This window comes from Mytilus galloprovincialis, chromosome 4 (genome assembly GCF_965363235.1).
Source record: "Mytilus galloprovincialis chromosome 4, xbMytGall1.hap1.1, whole genome shotgun sequence".
Taxonomy (NCBI): Eukaryota; Metazoa; Mollusca; class Bivalvia; order Mytilida; family Mytilidae; genus Mytilus; species Mytilus galloprovincialis.
In genome coordinates, this window is record NC_134841.1 from 29,179,064 (window position 1) to 29,199,888 (window position 20,825).

At 32.9% G+C, this 20,825-nt stretch overlaps 2 protein-coding genes across 2 annotated transcripts in view; one reads left to right on the forward strand and one right to left on the reverse strand.

The window, feature by feature from the left end:
* Positions 1–6,077, reverse strand: part of LOC143071810 (uncharacterized) — a 96,012-nt gene extending 89,935 nt beyond the window's left edge. Inside the window, exon 1 of the mRNA XM_076246410.1 lies at positions 5,990–6,077. The gene's annotated coding sequence lies outside the window, so the exon portion shown is untranslated. The remainder of the gene's footprint in view (positions 1–5,989) is intronic.
* The window catches only part of LOC143071809 (uncharacterized), a 57,966-nt gene continuing 42,520 nt past the window's right edge, over positions 5,380–20,825 (forward strand). The window contains exon 1 of the mRNA XM_076246407.1: positions 5,380–5,583. Within this exon, the coding sequence (XP_076102522.1) occupies positions 5,508–5,583 (76 nt within the window). The 5' untranslated portion in view covers positions 5,380–5,507. The remainder of the gene's footprint in view (positions 5,584–20,825) is intronic.

The following is a 20,825-nucleotide window of genomic DNA, read 5'->3' on the forward strand; positions in this document are numbered from 1 at the left end:
CCTTTCCTGGATTAAGATATTTCGGTTTTAAACGGGAAACTCCACACTAAAAATTTACGACAAAAGAGACGATTTTTCGTTCCCTATTGTTAATTTTCCATTTTTAGATGGTGATGTTCCTTATGGCACCATCTTACGGTGTTTATATTTCACAACTTGTTCGCTATGCCCGTGTCTGCTGTGACGTTTTTGATTTTAACGAACGCAACCTATGTATTACTGGTAAATTATTAAACCAGGGATATCGTTACCATAAATTACACTTAAAACCTTTACTAAATTTTTCCATAGATATAAAGATTTGGTTTTGAAGTTTGGTTGTACCTGTAGAAAACTTATTTCAAACGGGATAGCACATCCTCATTTTTACGGAAATATTGTTAACCGTGACCGGAAATTTAGAAATGATCCATGTAAACTTGTCGCTCCTTTAAATAAACTTATTCTAAAAGGTTATCTATTCAACACTGTAATAAGATCATTGGATATTGTTTTTATTGGTGTAAATATTGATTTTGTTATCAGTAAATTAAAAGCTAACTAAATATTACTAGTATGTTATATACACAACATACATATTCATGGATCTATAATCTGTCGATACCTGTAACTTGGCATTGCACAAGGTCATGTTTTTCTCTGGCTGTTTATGACGTCTTTACACTAAATCCATTGGATGTTGGATGTGTACGGATTGATAGTTTAGTCTTAGATGCATGATTTTTTTTATTAGTTGTTAGTGGCTTTGAACTAGCTGTCAAATAACTGCGAGTACTTTCAGATCTGTTCATTGCGTCTTTTGTATCGGGATGTATGAGTACCCGACCACGTCCACTTGTATTTTTGTTTATCTGATGAGTTAAGCCTTTTTCAACTGATTTTTATAGTTCGTTCTTATGTTGTACTGTTCTACCACTGTCCAAGGTTAGGGGAAGGGTTGGGATCCCGCTAACATATTTAACCCCGCCACATTATTTATGTATGTGCCTGTCCCAAGTCAGGAGCCTGTAATTCAGTGGTTGTCGTTTGTTTATATGTTACATATTTGTTTTTCGTTCATTTTTTTACATAAATAAGGCCGTGAGTTTTCTCGTTTGAATTGTTTTACATTGTCTTATCGGGGCCTATTATAGCTGACTATGCGGTATGGGCTTTGCTCATTGTTGAAGGCCGTACGGTGACCTATAGTTGTTAATGTCTGTGTCATTTTGGTCTTTTGTGGACAGTTGTCTCATTGGCAATCATACCACATCTTCTTTTTTATATATCAATAGGTTAAGACCATTCCCAAAAGTGGCACACCTCAATTTGACATTTGTAAGTAATATCAAAGTTGGATGTTATATTGCGGGGTTTTGTTAATTAATTTATCGCATCGAACACACCCCATCCTATATATGTAACATCACATGGCTTTTTAGTGATTAAAACTATAATTCAAAAATAATATTTGCATGTTTGAGATGGTTTTTTTTCTTAAACAATTACAATTACTCCGACAGTCATAATTTCTGTATTATTTAAAAAGTTTTGTTACACATTTCGTTACACCTTTAATAGTTATATAGGAACCCGGATTGATTGACCATTGTCAAGTTGAGTTTTTGGGGGTAGCATAGATTTATATCGTTGTATTCCTTTTGTTTGTGTTTATGTTCCGGACCATATGAGTATTTGGACCATACGCGTATGGTCATGATCATATGGGTATATACTCATATGGTCCGACCATATGCGTATGGTCGGACCGTACGCGTTGGTCGGGGTAATTAAGAGGTACATTTATGCTTACCTCTTTATATAACCCTTCTAGTTGTCACGTCATTAAAAAGACACTACAAAGGGTCATTTTTTCATTAAAAATTAGTAATAACAAGATTAACAAAATAAAATATTAAGCAGTTTCACACAGTAAATTTCATCACTAGTCAAAACTATAATAAACACACATTTTTTTTCATTACCGATATGTTATTACGAGTGAATGGCATTAGCAGTGCAATATTCATAATTTTTTATACTTATACGTGTTTTGTTTTAATAAAAATGAATGACGTCACCGGCAAGAACACTAGTTTACATTTTAAAGTTGTCTGGTGATATGATGTACTTCAGTCATGTTAAGATATTGGAGATCTAGAACTTTTTCACCGTAGACACATTGGAATGACCCAGGACCCAAGAAAAGCTATGGTACCGTGTGGACGTAAATGTCACCCTACGCATCCATTCAAAAATACAATTAGCGATGAAAACTAACTTTGGCATCAATGTTTAATGTTAATTGAGTTGCAAATAATACAATTGCATGTAACAATCATTGTTATTTTATAAAGTTTTCTCATGCATATTATTGAAAAATATACCTATATGGTCCAAATATTCATATGGTCCAGTCCGTTTATAACAAAACGAGTATATACCCATATGGTTCGACTATACGCGTACGGTCGGACCATACGCGTACGGTCGGACCATACGCGTATGGTCGGACCATATGAGTATACGCATATGGTCATGACCATACGCGTATGGTCCAAATACTCATATGGTCCGGAACATTTACAAATTGTACTTTCGGAATTATTTTTTATACATCTTTTATTGATCTTGTAATTTCTTGCAATTTAATTTGCGTCGTATTTCTTTAGTGTCATATTTTGGCTATGTTTGTGTTCGGTCATACAGTATTGACAATTCGGCAGTTGCTCGACAATGACGTTATCTTTTTTTTTCTTGTGACACAATACAGTTCTTGTCAATAACATATAGTATGGCACATCGGTCTGAGAAAATCGTCCGCAATAGCGATCTTTGTCCAATTCCCGACACTGACGTCATACCAATTATTTGCTTGCAATCAAGAGGAAGACTATCTTTAGAAATCAACAACTATAAAAAACGCAACAATTATACTCTATCAAAGCAAGCCACGAAACAATACCTCAACAAGGAAGCAACCGTTTAACTTCCAAGGGGGTATGGTTTTCTTGTCTGAGCTCGAACATTTGTTTTCCGCCTTCATCAATCAAATATTTTTCTTTCAAAATTTAACATTATAAGGTATAAGAAATCAGAATTCATAATATTGTTATTGGTCATAAATTTTGCCCGACAACAATATTTTGTTTAAACGAATTTGAGATCAGACGATATTTTTTTTGAATGAATCTTACCCCTATCCCTTTTTTGTCGAGCCTTCGACTTTAGTCGAAAAAGCGAGACTAAGCGATCCTACATTCCGTCGTCGTCGGCGTCGTCGTCGTCGGCGGCGTCCACAAATATTCACTCTGTGGTTAAAGTTTTTGAAATTTTAATAACTTTCTTAAACTATACTGAATTTCTACCAAACTTGGACAGAAGCTTGTTTATGATCATAAGAAAGTATCCAGAAGTAAATTTTGTAAAAATAAAATTCCATTTTTTCCGTATTTTACTTATAAATGGACTTAGTTTTTCTGCGAGGAAACATTACATTCACTCTGTGGTTAAAGTTTTTAAAATTTTAATAACTTTCATAAACTATCCTTGATTTGTACCAAACTTGGACAGAAGCTTGTTTATGATCATAAGATAGTATCAAGAAGAAAATTTTGTAAAAATAAATTTCCACTTTTCCGTATTATACTTATAAATGGACTTAGTTTTTCTGCGAGGAAACATTACATTCCCTCTGTGGTTAAAGTTTTTAAAATTTTAATAACTTTCATAAACTATCCTTGATTTGTACCAAACTTGGACATAAGCTTGTTTATGATCATAAGATAGTATCAAGAAGAAAATTTTGTAAAAATAAATTTCCACTTTTCCGTATTTTACTTATAAATGGACTTAGTTTTTTTGCCAGAAACAAAACATTCACTCTGTGGTTTAAGTTTTTAAATTTTTTATAATGTTCTTAAACTATCCTGGATTTCTACCAAACTTAGACAAAAGCTTGTTTCTGATCATAAGATATTATTCAGAAGTAAATTTTGTAAAAAAAAAAATCACTTTTTCCGTATTTTACTTATAAATGGACTTAGTTTTTCTTCCAGTTAACATTACATACAGTCTGCAGTTAAAGTTTATAAAACATTTATTAGATTCATAAACTATCCTGGATTTTTTTACCAAACTTGGTAGCTTCTTTCAATCAAAAGACAGCATCGAGAGGAAAATTTTTATTGATGTTTTTCCTCATTTTTGTTGAGTCTGCGATTAACAGCAAAAGTAGGCGAGACACTGGGTTCCGTGGAACCCTTACGAATTTTTCACATTTTGAAGTTTAATGTTCGTTCCCAAATAACCACCACAAAGACTTTCATAATTTTTTTTCTACATTCGAAGACGATTTTCGCACTGTTCAAACCAATCTTGCAAACGTTGTCCTCACACATACTTACCTCCATGTTATGGTCTCAAGACTGATTATTCAAACACAAATATTTCAGTCTCTGCACCGAACACTTACAATCAACCAACCCGTTGCTAACACAATGCTTAACTTTACTTGTAGACAGTTTCTGATAATCTGTTCCAGTTTTATACAAGAGTTAGTCCTTTGTTGCTTAAATAATAAAAACGGAACTATTATGATGTTATGGAAAATATCGACAGGTTGCTTGATATTGACAAATCTAAAATGCAAATCACATGGTAAAGTTTGGGATGCTTAAACCTTTGACATATTTTGTACATTGAAAAATGAATATACTATAGACCTTTTTGGGGTGTTAACATTTCCGGTAGACTGGCATTTTGTATATTCTTTTTGTGTAGGGAATAAATAAATTACTATATGTTTTATCATTATACAATATTTAAGATATTCCGTATACCATCTTTTACGATATATTTTCTCCTGAATTTTTACACTCAGGTATAAATATAATATTTCAAAATCAAAATTTTAAACAAATAGCTTCCAAACTCGTCAGGTGCAAGCTGTTATCCCCATATTTTCTATATATCATAATAATAAAATCTTCCTTGTCTGGCTTTCCATTCCATTAAAAGTTGATGAAATTTCCTTGTATTTCTTGCATACAATGGTTTTGGAAAATTAAAAAATGGCGAATAGTTGTGTCATAGGCAATCATACCGCAGTCTTCTTATTTTATATGAGCTTTCGATCTATCCTGAAGTCTGGTTATGATTGCTTTGCTTTCAACTTCTACAGAATTTTGAATGAACTCATTGTAGCCAACACTTGTTTGTTCACTTTGACACAATTTTTGTTATATTTTTTCGACTGATTTTGTACATACAGCGAATTTAAATGATTCAATGGAATAGAGACAGAATATAAAAAAAAAACGAAAATATTCCATGATTACACGTAGGTATATTTATATTTAAATGTATAAACAGGCGTTTCAGTTTTATTTAAATTATATGTGAACTGAACAAACCCTGACTCGCAATGCAAATAATCGGCAGTCAAGCAAGGCACATTCCCTCATCCGATGACTTTTTTCTGGATATAAAAATGTTCATATGTTAAAGACACCACAGTTCCTAGAGCAATGAAGTCCTTCTTATGTGTCAGCATCTTGGTTGTCAACTTCATTGCATGTTTATGCTATACAGATAATTTTAACAGTAAGTCATTTCTTTCATTTCATTACTTCATAATTATTCCACCCTCAACAACACATTTCATTGTAGCATATTTATGATAAAATTGTTTATATTATTGTATTTTCATCTTTTAACACTATGCAACCCTGTCCTTATCAAAATCAGGTTCGTTCAAATATATTTGAGAAAAGTGAGATCTTTTAGTTTTTACTGATTTTTACACTCACACGTCTATTAAAGGGGTAATATCTTCAGTTTTCGGGGACATCTCGATGGTAAATTTACGCACGACGTATTTCCAGAAACAGTTGCGGATCCGGGTTTTAAAAAAAGAGGGCAACAAAGACAAACTTTATGAGTTGGACATTTAAAAACTCCATGCATTAAAACTATATGTATTTGAATAAAGAAATATACTTAGTCCTACCTGAGTAAATAGTTTAGATTGAAACGAATCAATAAATAAAACATCTGCAGCAAACGCTTAATATAAGTTATTTGTTTTAGTCAACCAGTTTTAAGATAGTTCAACAAAAAGTGTTCTTATGTAATTACGCACATATTCAGGAAATAACTATTAGTAAGTAGATTGCACGTGTACATACTTTATCTATGTCCGTTCATATTTTAACGTTTAACAGCATGACTGAACAATAAATAAAATTTTATCATGTTCTAAAATCAAATAATTCAATGTTTTTACAAAACGACTGGGTCTAGCTGTTGGCAATTCATTTTAAATTAATTAAAAAAATAATTTAAAGGTCAAGGAACAGTCACTGGGTTGTGTAACTGATTTTGGTAATAGTTACAACTTTGTCTCGTTAAACTTTAACTGAAAATCGAAAACAAGTTCATGCATTTATCTTTTATCTTATCTGAAATATTAATGATTAAATTCTTTCAAAATATTTCCAATATTTGTTAATAGATTTGTGTTAAAACATAAAATCTCCGAAGTTTAAAATCCATTAATCTTTCGGTATCTCCCGACTATTCCTACATTTTGCACTATTCCTACACACATAGTTCAATAGCTGTTGTTATAAAGGTAATTTGTTATTTTTGAAATTCAGGTTTAATTGATTTATAGGTAAGTATGTGCCCAAAAAAAACACACCTTTTTAAAATGATTTCGTTAGGACAAGACGTCAAGACAAATATTTTATTTGAGTCCCACCTCTTACAAAACATTTACATAGTATTACAACTTTCCATATTAAACAAGAGCCATTCTAAAAAGAGTTATGAATGTTTAAAATTATAAAGATAAAAACAGGGATACATTTCAGAGAATAAAATGAAAACAATATATAAATGTACTTTGAATTCATACAAAAAGAAAAACTAGAATAGTTAAAATATGAAAAATAACGAAAAAGCAAAAGGCTTAAGACAGCAATAAAAAATTCGAATCGAATTAGTAAGACATAGTACACGTTTAATTTAGAACATGAACTGTAATCTTAATCATAGACAGCCTTCGTGCAGGTATCAATGCTACAAAAGTATAAGATGGAATAGGAAAAGACAAATCTTAAATTACACTTCATAACACTAAAAGTAAAATAGGAAAAGACAAATCTAAACCACTTCATAACACTCAAAGAAAAATTATTTTCAATACCAGAACATCGCATCATCATACATATGGCTAAGTCTTGTACAAATTCATGATAAGATCACATGACTTTCTATAGACTGATGCTGTTTTAAATTTTGATTTTTTTCTAGCTTGAATAATATTCTATATTGTAGTAATTTTGCCTTATATCATGGTCATGTACTAACAGTTAAATTAATTTTTATATTTATTACGAATCCTAAACATATTTTTCACTAATGCCCCAGTCCCACTAGACCACGATCCCACCACACGCACCGCATTCTTATTTTTTTTTCAGATCATGGTGAGGTCGCGGTATGAGCGGCATGAACATGTTAATTATCGTTGTTTATACAGCAGTCCCACTAGGCCACGATCGCGCTAAGATCTGTGAAAAAAATGCAAATTTTGACGATCGTAGTGCGTCGTGTAGATCGCAGTAAGGTTGTATCACGGTCGTGGTGAGATCTTCAAGATCGTGATGAGCGTGGCCAACTGTTAACATGTTCAAAACAATCGTGGTGTGGTCGTGGCGAAATCAGTTCATAGTAGAAGCTTAGAGAAAGCGTAGTAAGGTCGTGCTAAGATCGCAAAGGTCACTTTATCATCGTAGCGAGAGCGTAGTGAAATCGTGATTCGGTATGGAGAGACTAGGTTACGATCTCACAGCAATGTTTTTACGACTTCACTACGACCATCACGTTCTCACTGCGACCCAACTACGCTTCCACTACGACTATGCCACGTTCACACCACGCTGTTGAAGATCATAGTACGATTCTAGCACGCCTATGCCGTCCACATGATGCTCTTCTTACGACCTGATTACGTTCATATTACGACCACTGATCATGGACTCATCATGCTCTTCACATTGTCACATGAAATATATAAAAACTCTCCAGGTTTTGTTTTTCTGTATGCTATTTGGACCTCTTGTCATTTTTCTCTAACGCCTCGACCATGCTTGACACATCTGTGTCATCCGTGTAATCGTTCACTAGCACATCGGCATTTGAGCTTGATGGACTAGTAATAGGTTGTGATTAAGGTTTGATTGGTCGGTCTGACATCTCTGCTGGTCAGATCCGTTACTATCAAAGCTCCCTCTGCCTCTATCAAAATACCGCTACTCCCAATTGTTCTTGTATATTTAGGTGGCATGACATGCTGTTTCCGAGAAATCTATGTATTAATCAGAAATAGAAAGAATGGAATCGTATTGATATGCAACACGATGTTGACGTTATTGCTGAAAACGTAGTAAGATTGTGGTATGAACGTAGTATAATCGTGGAAAGAACGTGTTATAATCGCAGTAGAAGCGTGGTAAGATCGTGTTGCTATCGGTAAACTCGTGGGTTGGTCGTAGTGAGAACGTGATGAGCGTAAAAAGATCTTGATAAGCGTAGTGAGGTCGAAGAATAAGCGCGGTGAGAACGTGATATAATCGTAGCGTGGTCGTTGTAGAAGCGTAATGAGGACGTAGTATCATCGTGGAGGCAACGAAAATATACTTTTATGCGACCTCACCACGATCTGAATTAATTTGAGATCGCATTGAGCGTGCTGCGATCGTGGTCTATATGGGACTTGGGCTTTAACGATGATACTACGTCCTTATTACGCCTCTACAACGATCCCGCTACGATTAAACCAAGTTCTCATCGTTCTTTCTACGATTATCATGATCCTACTACTCTCATCACGTTCTCAGTGCGACCATACCACGAGTTATCCGATTGCAACACGATCTTACCACGCTTCAACTGCGACTACAGCACGTTCTTACCACGAGTATATTACGTTCATACTGTGACCTCACTACGTTCTTAGCAATAACGTCAACATCGTGTTCCGTATAAATACTGTTCAATTCCTTCTACTTCTGATTAATACGTATATTTCTTGGAACCAACACAGTAATACCCCCAAAATCTACCAGAACACTTGGGCGTGGTGGTAGGGGTAGATATTGAGGCCGAGGGAGCTCTGATAGCAACGAATCCTGATCCAGCAGAGATGTCGGGCCGACCAATCAAACCTGAATCACAACCTATTGCTGGTCCATCAAGCTCAAATGACGATGTTTTAGTGAAAGATTGCAGGGATATCACAGATATGTCAAGCATTGTTGTGGCACCGAAAGCGAAGAATGACAAGAAGTCCAAATTAAAAAACAAACAAACTAAACCTTGAGAGCCTTTATAAATTTTATGTGAAAATGACAATGAGCATGATTGTTGTAGTATGAACGTAGTCAGGTCGTAAGAAGATCGTGATAAGGACGGCATGGGATTGCTAGAATCGTACTATGGTCTTGAACAGTGTGGTGTTAACTTGGTATAGTCGTAGTTAAAGCGTAGTTTGGTTGTGGTGAGGTCATAATAACGTCGTAGTTGGGTCGCAATAACGTCGCTGTGAGATCGTAGCGCAGTCTCTCCGAATATAATCACGCTTTTGCTACGCTCTCGCTACGATGGAATTTCGAACTTTGGGATCTTACCACGATCTTACTGGGCTCTAACTACGCTTCAACTACGACATAATTTCGCCACGAATACACCACTGAACATGTTCAAAGTTGGCCACACTCATCACGATCGTGAAGACCTTACCACGACCGGGAAACGACCGTACTGCGATCTACATGATCGCAGTACGATCGTCAACATTTGCATTTGTTTCATTTGTTTCACAGATCGTAGTGCGATCATGGCCAAGTGGGACTGCAGTATTACTCTTGATTTAGCGAATGTTGATCGCAATCTAATTAGCTTTCGAGTTTGTTGACTAGGTATTTAATTGCATGTGACATACATGTACTGTAAATTGAAAAAGCTTTGATTTTTTTCTTTATTTTTCATGCGTTTTCATTTGTTAATTAAACTTTTCCTTGTGTAATACGTGTTTAATAATTTGTTGAATTAAATTATATCGTTAAGAATAATTTATTACTTGTTAGTTAATACTTTCTAGTCCACGTATACTTACATTGTTTCATCACGTCGTTTTCTCCCTCGAATCTGCACTTTAAAACATCCGCAGTTCTTACGAGAGGTAACTTAGTGAAGGTCATTGCATACGGGAAAATATTGGCGGATAGGATGTACGGGAAGACAATAATATAATAGCAGTATATTATGATAATATAAAGGATTCTGTTTTACAAAAAAGTTTATGTCCACTTGTTTTTTTAATGGAAAACGTTGCTTATCAAGTATATAGAACATATTCAACTTTTGTCTATGACTTTAACTAACTGCATACACATATACAAATGTACTTAGCGTAGATCATTTTCGTTCTTAAAAAATATTTTGATACGACTTTTGTTATATCGCCCACTATCAAAATGAGTATCGAATTACAAGATACAAGCTCGATATCACAATCTATATTCCCTCATGTAATAGAGACAAAGAAGGGTGGAAGGGAAATTCAAATAAGATTTGTTTCATTTAGTAATATTGGTTCTTTGACAGTAATAAGTGTATATTACTTAAAAATCACAAATATTTTGGAAAAAAAAAAAACATATCTTTTCATAATATAGTGTTCAATCTTTTTAATATAAAATGAAACCTATTTCAATGTAGTTTTATGTTTCAAAATTAAAAACTCCTTTATTGAAACTGCTATGAGCACGCGTTGGTTAATAAGTCAAAGGAATGTCCAAAAGGGGTCGACAGCCGACTATGCTAAATATTCGGCCCGGTTGTATCCTTTGAACCATCGTGTGTTTTTAAGAAAAAAATCACCAACCGTTATTGCTGTTTCACAATTTGGAATTTCACCAATGTTTGTCCGATAGTTCAGTCTTTTTTTAAACGCATGATGCTTTCTTTAATCAAACTGCATTTGGGTACAGTAATCAATTTTTTTGAGTGTGTTGCTTTTAAATGCTAATAATGTCTTTATTCAGGTTGTATGTATGTTATTTGTCTTAAAAAATATATACGAATACTGTTGCAGTTTTCGTAAATAATGAAATCATGAAATAAACGAAATGTCGTTTGTATACAAGACCTCCAAATTCACGAGTACAAGTAAGATCTGTCTCATATCATTGGCCTGAAAATGTATTCGAAACCAGACTACCTTGTAAAAATGGAGATGACCCCTTTATATAAGTGAGAGGTTAAGCTAGCTATAAAACATGGTTTAATCCATCATCTTTTACATAAGAAAATACCTGTATCAGGAATAGGACAGTTGTTTCCCATTCGGTTGATGTGACTGAACTTTTGATTTTGCCATCTTTATTGGACTTTTTGTTTTTTTTGTTTCCGTTTTGAATTTTTCTTGGAGTTCGGTATTTTTGTAATTTTATTTTCATTTCGAAAAAAGTAAAAGAAAAGTTTAAAAGGAAAATCAAATAAACCACACACATCATACACCTCAAAATAAACTGCAACCTGTGTAAATACAGACTGCTGTCAAAATTATTTCATTTTTACATACATAGCTAGAATACAATTCATTGCATAATCTGTCCTCGAACTTAAGGTCAATGGTAACTCTCCCTTTCAACAGGGAACAAATTAAAAAGATATAGTGACATAGCTTGTTGAAAATTAAACTTTTCTCAAACAATGAACCTTTCTTCTCAAAAAGAGAACACATAATACAGCTGTGGGATTTCGTGACAGATTAAAAGCTTGTAAAAAGTCATACAAATTAATCTGAGGTACACATTTTAACATTTATATTTTGTGACACGAAATGTCAGAAAACACGTTGATCTGAATTAACACCTACACGCCTTGTCCTGAAACATAATGCTGGGAAATTAATTGATATTTGATAATTTAAAGTTTCAAATTGAGCATTATCATGCATTTTAATTTGTCGTTGAAAAATAATTTGAAACATATTCAATTGTTAACTGTGATCGTGACATGTAAACAACAAGTACTACGGATCATGTCGTTTGCATCATGAATTATATACAAACTACTAAGATCATTTCCGAACACATATTTACCCAATTATCGTATTCCTTTAAATTCCCGTACCACCAAAAAAACACAGGCTCTACACGTCATAGAGTTTAGTAATAATTTGTCAGATTCAAAAAGTTTCACAATGACTATTGAAATGAGTCATATCAAAAGAAGAATTTTCCATGAAATATGTATTCGGTGTATGAAATGAGCAGATTGAGAGAACATGGGGTTTCAAGTACAGCCTTCTTTCTTCTTCGCTTCGTTTATTCCAAAATTATCAATAGAGATTTTTTCATTCATTTTTTACTTAATTATGTTTTGCTCAACGTGTTTTAATTTTGTTTTTTTGGAATGTGATATCCCCACAAAGCGTGTATATTTTGCAAATCAGGAATATCGGAATCATTTTATTCTGTCTTACTGTACTGAAAAAAGTAAAAACACAAAAATACTGAACTCCCAGGAAAATTCAAAAAGGAAAATCAAAAATCAAAAGGCAAAATCAAAAGTCCAAACACATCAAACGAATGGATAACAACTGTCATATTCCTGACTTGGTACAGGCATTAACACAGTGGTACTGAAGAAAAAATGATTGGAATACTGTTTTTTTCTCATTGGCAACATTTTTATGAATTTGGAGGTAGTCTTTTTATTGATATTACTTTTACTTAAGGATCTTGACATACTATAAATGACTAAACTATTTTATTCAATAAGACTACTTTTTCTGTTTAGTCTGTTTTTTATGATATACATTTGACGTGAAACTGTACTTATGTATCCCGTCATACTTTGAACCACACCATTATTTTATTTATTATTATTACTTATACTGTTAAATCTGGTTTTTGTTATATCTACTTTACGTGAGTCTGCATTTATGTATGCCGTCATACGACAAAATTATTTTTATGTCTACCTGTGCGAATTTCAAACGCGCAATTTTACACCAGTAATGAAAACCTTCTATCATTTATGGGTAGACTTTACATAGATAAATTCAGCCGTATTTGACGTGAAACTGTACTTATGTGTCCCGTCATACTTTGAACCACACCATTATTTTATTTATTATTTTTACTGTAAGTCTGTTTTTTGTTATATCTACTTTACGTGAGTCTGCATTTATGTATGCCGTCATACGACAAAATTATTTTTATGTCTACCTGTGCGAATTTCAAACGCGCAATTTTACACCAGTAATGAAAACCTTCTTTCATTTATGGGTAGACTTTACATAGATAAATTCAGCCGTATAAGAAAAGCAAAATGGGAATGTTGAATTTGATGTATGCCTTTTTGTGCTACTTTGTTACATTTGTTGTTTATGTAGTGATATTAAGATGATAACACAATATTGACTGTTGTACCCCTATTTTTGACATTTTTACTCTTTGAGTATGTTTGTTTTGTTCATGCATCGTTGACAATGTAATGGAATTTGATGCGACTGTCATACAAGTGAGAGGTTTAGCTAGCTATAAAACCAGGTTCAATCCACCATTTTCTACATTAGAAAATGCCTGTACCAAGTCAGGAATATGACAGTTGTTATCCATTCGTTTGATGTGTTTGGACTTTTGATTTTGCCTTTTGATTTTTGATTTTCCTTTTTGAATTTTCCTCGGAGTTCAGTATTTTTGTGTTTTTACTTTTTAAATAGGTTGTCGGAATTCATATCGGAACCATCCCTGAACCTTTATGATTGCGTTCCATTAATTTATCCCCCATACCCAGAATCTGAGAAAGCACAAACAAAGCATCATTTGTCTCCATTTTAGACATATACATCGAAGTGTATTCCAGTGGTCATCTCAGTAAAAGAGCATATGGCAGGTAATACGATTTCAATTATCAAATTATAAACTTTCGTCACTGAAGCATCATCATCGTAAGGATTATTACATTTCTTAGCTCAGGCAATGTTCATGAGCTTGCAGCGGTGTATGACACCAAAGTGATTGACGATACCTGGCTCATTGTTTGGTATGAATATAAGTGTCAACATGTTGTTATACTAGAACTTTGAACGTACTTTCTATTTAAACATATGGTTTTCAAGTTTTTTGTTTTGAGTTTGTGTATTGCGATTAAGTAGGGCGCTTCGTATACATGCCATTTTCAAAGTTTTTTTTCTTTTCATTTTGTGAACTATCGTATTTATGTTGTACTTCGTACTTTATTGGGAAAAAGTGTATATGTAATTACGTTTTTTTTTATACTGTACTAGATAATATTTACTATCAACTACAGACAATTGTATGTTTGTTTGGATAACAGAATATAATCTATCTATGTTGTACTAGTATATATATGATGTATGTTGTATGTTAAAGCAATTTTGCTGTTGCATCCCAATTATTGTCACACTAACTCATTATATCTGGTTTGATTGCTCACACATTGTTTTCAAACAACTTTGAGGTTGCCTGTATCAAGTCAAGAATATAACAGTTGTTGTCCAACAGTTTTGTTGGCTGATATGTTTGAGCGGTTTTTTGTCAGTTTTAAGTTACCCTGAAGTTCGGTCTTTCTGTTTTTATATATTCAACTGTGATTAGTGATTGCTGTTTACTGTTTGCCATTTGGTATTCAATTTCCTGACAAGTTTGCATTTTGATATTGACAAAAAGAGTCAAAACAACGATCTTCATTACAAACAGATATAATTTGCCATTTTGATTTCAGAGTTTCCATTTTGAAATTTTCTCGGAGTTCGGTATTTTTGTATTTAACTTTTTATCGTGGTAGCGTGTTCAACTCGAGTTTGAGAAGTCGTTAGTTTCGAAATCAGACCGGGTAAATATAACAAACCAACCATACTAAGGGAACAACTGTTTAAATTCAAGGGGATTGGTTGGGATAATTACAGAAAACAGTTTTTTGACTTGAGTCATATTTTTTTTTTAAATTTAGTTTTTCAACGCTATCGATCAAATAATTTTGTTCAAAATCTAACACTATAAGGCATGGGGAAACGTTGATTCAGATTATTTTTCAGTCTTCTGCTTGAAACAAAGTGTAAAATAAAACTGGAAATCAACATCAAGTTTAGAAAACCTAATGATTCTTACCACTTAATTTCATGATGTTAGTTAGATTATTTTTAAATTTTATGTTACGATCATTTTCTTCTTAGTTGATTTTTTCATATTCAACCTATTTGTTATGATCTAAAGACATATTGTGTGACTTACCTTAAGAAATAAATTGCAAACACTTTATAGTATGACGAAGGTAACTAATGTAAACTAGGTCAACATGGACTAAGTCTGCTTGAAAAATTGAATAATTTCAATTGTCTATATAAATTTAGTTTAGCTACTTTTGGGGCCAGACATTTGTTTAGATGCTTTTTTTAACTAGAAAATTCAGGTGGTGCGATACCTTTTTCTAGGTGTATATAAACTATAAACACTAAATAAATACCATGGTTAAATTTGTTTGCGCCAGACGTGCGTTTCATCTTAAAAAAACTCATCATTGACGGTCGATTAAAAAAAAATTAAAAGGCCAAATAAAGTTGAAGAGGACAATGGGTAAATTATTAAGGCAGATATATTCGCTATTTGAAAGATTTAATCAGTACGAGAAAGAAAATTAAGCAAAATTGATCATATTAATATTACCCGGTATTGACCTAATGCATGCTTTGACTAACAAGTTTAATTCTGTTTTCAATTTCGGTTAGTGGTAAATAAACTCATCATAGATACCAGGACTAAATTTAGTGTATACGCCAGACGCGCGTTTCGTCTACCAAAGACTCATCAGTGACGCTCGAATCCAAAAAAGTTTAAAAGGCCAAATAAAGTACGAAGTTGAAGAGCATTGAGGACCAAAATTCCTAAAAGTTTTGCCAAATACAGCTAAGGTAATCTATGCCCGAGGTAGAAAAGCCTTAGTTTTTTTTTTTTTTTTTTTTTTTTTTTTTTTTTTTTTTTTTTTTTTAAATTCAAAAATTTGTAAACAGTAAATTTATAAATATAACCATATCAATGACAATTCATGTCAGCACAAAAAGTGCTGACTACTGGACTTGTGATACCCTCGGGGAAATAAATCTCCACCAGCAGTGGCATCGACCCAGTGGTTGTAAATAAACTCATCATAGATACCAGGACTAAATTTAGTGTATACGCCAGACGCGCGTTTCGTCTACCAAAGACTCATCAGTGACGCTCGAATCCAAAAAAGTTTAAAAGGCCAAATAAAGTACGAAGTTGAAGAGCATTGAGGACCAAAATTCCTAAAAGTTTTGCCAAATACAGCTAAGGTAATCTATGCCCGAGGTAGAAAAGCCTTAGTTTTTTTTTTTTTTTTTTAAATTCAAAAATTTGTAAACAGTAAATTTATAAATATAACCATATCAATGACAATTCATGTCAGCACAAAAAGTGCTGACTACTGGACTTGTGATACCCTCGGGGAAATAAATCTCCACCAGCAGTGGCATCGACCCAGTGGTTGTAAATAAACTCATCATAGATACCAGGACTAAATTTAGTGTATACGCCAGACGCGCGTTTCGTCTACCAAAGACTCATCAGTGACGCTCGAATCCAAAAAAGTTTAAAAGGCCAAATAAAGTACGAAGTTGAAGAGCATTGAGGACCAAAATTCCTAAAAGTTTTGCCAAATACAGCTAAGGTAATCTATGCCCGAGGTAGAAAAGCCTTAGTTTTTTTTTTTTTTTTTTTAAATTCAAAAATTTGTAAACAGTAAATTTATAAATATAACCATATCAATGACAATTCATGTCAGCACAAAAAGTGCTGACTACTGGACTTGTGATACCCTCGGGGAAATAAATCTCCACCAGCAGTGGCATCGACCCAGTGGTTGTAAATAAACTCATCATAGATACCAGGACTAAATTTAGTGTATACGCCAGACGCGCGTTTCGTCTACCAAAGACTCATCAGTGACGCTCGAATCCAAAAAAGTTTAAAAGGCCAAATAAAGTACGAAGTTGAAGAGCATTGAGGACCAAAATTCCTAAAAGTTTTGCCAAATACAGCTAAGGTAATCTATGCCCGAGGTAGAAAAGCCTTAGTTTTTTTTTTTTTTTAAATTCAAAAATTTGTAAACAGTAAATTTATAAATATAACCATATCAATGACAATTCATGTCAGCACAAAAAGTGCTGACTACTGGACTTGTGATACCCTCGGGGAAATAAATCTCCACCAGCAGTGGCATCGACCCAGTGGTTGTAAATAAACTCATCATAGATACCAGGACTAAATTTAGTGTATACGCCAGACGCGCGTTTCGTCTACCAAAGACTCATCAGTGACGCTCGAATCCAAAAAAGTTTAAAAGGCCAAATAAAGTACGAAGTTGAAGAGCATTGAGGACCAAAATTCCTAAAAGTTTTGCCAAATACAGCTAAGGTAATCTATGCCCGAGGTAGAAAAGCCTTAGTTTTTTTTTTTTTTTTAAATTCAAAAATTTGTAAACAGTAAATTTATAAATATAACCATATCAATGACAATTCATGTCAGCACAAAAAGTGCTGACTACTGGACTTGTGATACCCTCGGGGAAATAAATCTCCACCAGCAGTGGCATCGACCCAGTGGTTGTAAATAAACTCATCATAGATACCAGGACTAAATTTAGTGTATACGCCAGACGCGCGTTTCGTCTACCAAAGACTCATCAGTGACGCTCGAATCCAAAAAAGTTTAAAAGGCCAAATAAAGTACTTTTAAAATGTATTTTAAACTATCAACCTGCACTTAATACTATCGGTTCTTTATAAAAAAAAAACACATTACTTGGATTAATTTTGTATTCTGTTATAAAATAAAAGATTTCGTAATTTCATGGCAGTATAGTCACAGCATTAACAGTACATGTGTCCCGATTATTTCTATTCAACGTTAGTCGGGCATGTCACTTAAAGTCCGTTTGATTTCTTAATTTAAACTTATACATAAGTAAACTTTTGAATCATGTTGTTTATCATGGAGCGTATCTTTGTGAATATACTCTGCAAATTAAAATAATAAATGTTTGAAGTTGACCTTAAAAATGAGTATGGATTCTCAAAAAAGTCATGATCCAGTATAGTAGGGATAGCAGGGAAATACTTATATTCATTCAGTTAAAACAAAAGTTTATTAGCATTAACTTAGACAGATAACTTTTCTATAAAAAAAAATCACTGTAGATTGATTAATTCGGACAAAAAAAAAAAAAAAAAAAAGGAAAGCGTATAGGTAGTTCGAATGGTATATGTTGATCAACCGACACTTAGGTCATTGATATGTCATAATCAAACATGTTAATCTGTTATCTATTAATTTACGTTTTCCCCTTACACAATTAGTTTTAGAATTTAACAATTGTTAGTTATGTTTTATGCTTTATTATTAGGGGAGATAACCAAATTAGACGTTTATATATAGTCTTTCACAAAAAAGTTCAAATACTTAAAATTTCTCACTTAAACATACGACATAGATGACAGTGGTGGTTTATATGTTTAATTTTATATGTGTGTGTGCGTGCGTGCGTGTGTTTGTTTTTTTTTTCGTTTGAGAGAAGGGGTGTTAGGAGGTACAAAGTAGACATATTATCAACTCAGAAATCAAGTCAGGTATATAAATAAAGTCAATCTTTCGACAACATTTGAAATATGACACTGTTATATAGACAGTATTAAAAAAAGATATGATTTTGTAGCAAGGAAAATTCTGCCGGAGTTTCAGGGGTGCGGATCATAATATAAATCAGAATATTCCTCAAGAACGGATTTTTAACAGTTTAATACTATGTAACAGTTTAAATGAAATAAAAGGTTCACGGTATAAATACTATTATGTTATCGAAATGTGATAGTACGGTGACAAGTAAAGTTAATTAAAAAATTTAATGAACCGAAATATCTCAGGTCTAATTTTAGTGTTATTTTTTTTTTAGATACATACAATTATTGTTCTCATTCGCTTTGCTCACCCGAAAATAATACTTTTCTGGTTACTTCAAAATAAAACTATATATATATATATATATGTATCGAAAGTTTTACTAAATAAATATTGGTTCGTACATTAACGAGGTCCAATTTGTCAGCCGTCATGGGGTAAAAACGACTAATCAAAGAATTCAACTTTATATATAACTAAATATAGTACAGTGGTGTAAATTTAAAATTACACCACTCCAGACCCTTTTGTTTTCCACATAATTAATATTGCCAATAATTAAAAAGTTTCGGGTGACTCGATACCGATACCAATAGTATATTCACCTGTTACCTATTAAATTATCTGTACGTTCCGCATCTGACAGGCGCACCACCAAACGGTGTATTTAGGATTTTGCTATATACACGGGTCATAATCACAGGGTTGACAATACTAAATTCAATAATGGTCAAATTGTTCCCTTTTGTAGTATTTTAATCAATAAAACTTTCTAAGATAACAATACGAATACTAAAAATCGGGACTTAAAATAAGGCGTATAGGTACAGTTTTCAATTTGTAGCAGGCATGACGTAAAACAGCGAATCAAAGAATTCAACTTTATTTATAACAAATAGAGGACAATGCTGTTGATTAAAAAATACTCCATTCCAGGTCCTTTTGTTTTCCAAATAATTAATATTACCAATAATTGATAAGTTCCAGGTCGACCGGTTTAAAACAGAAAGATTTGAAAGCAGAGAAAACTGTTGTCTTATAATCGGCATGACTTTATCAGATGACAATACCAATATTAAAATAAGGCTTACGCATAGTTATATACTTTAATTCAGTCACGGACCCGCGATATCACGGGTGTGTTCTAGTAATTACTAAAACATAACGTTGATAACGAATTATTGATAAGTCCTAAACCAATTCTATGGAATTATACATTGGGAACATGGCACAAATTTAGCTTGTCATATAAATGCCTAATTTCCCAAAATTAGTAATGTATAACCCATCTTCAAACATGCAATAAAATAAAATATTTTTATTTCCGGACATATCGACAAAACAATATTTATATCCTATATTAAGGCCACAACAAATTAATTTCTTGTTCTACGGATTTTTGGACTCCAAAAATTGGGGCGAGTGAGCGATTTGAAAATTTAAATAAAAAAATATTTAATTTGCAAATTTTTGAGGCGAAGCTTAAAAAGTTAAGGCGAGCGATTATATTTTTTTTGTAAACATAAAATAGTAGGTTTTCACTATATTAAAACTTGATTTATCACTTGTACCTTGACATTTCTTTAATTTATGAAGTATTTTTCCCTGTTCAACAAGAAATAATCAGATAATTGAATTATTAAATTTGGTCTAGTATGTATGTGTGACTGACAATGAGACAATTCTCCATCCAAGTCATAATCAGGATCAGAACAACCCCTTAATGTTATGAATATACCTTTATGAGGGGTCAATATAAGTTATAATATATTTTTTTTGTAAAAACACTTTTAGTACAAAAGTGCTAATATTTTCCCAAAGAACTATAATATCTATATGGTATTAAATGGTCAAAACAGGTCCAAGAATTTTACTGGACTATTATTCAAAATAAGTGGACCCCTCTTTTAGAAAAGTTGTTTAAAAATATAATGTACTTTCTCCTCTTTTTGAGTAAAAAAATTCTAAGTTTTCAAAGGTTTTGTATAGTAGCACTATACAAATCCTTAGTATTTCCTGGGAACAGTTAATATATATGTTCCTGGTATT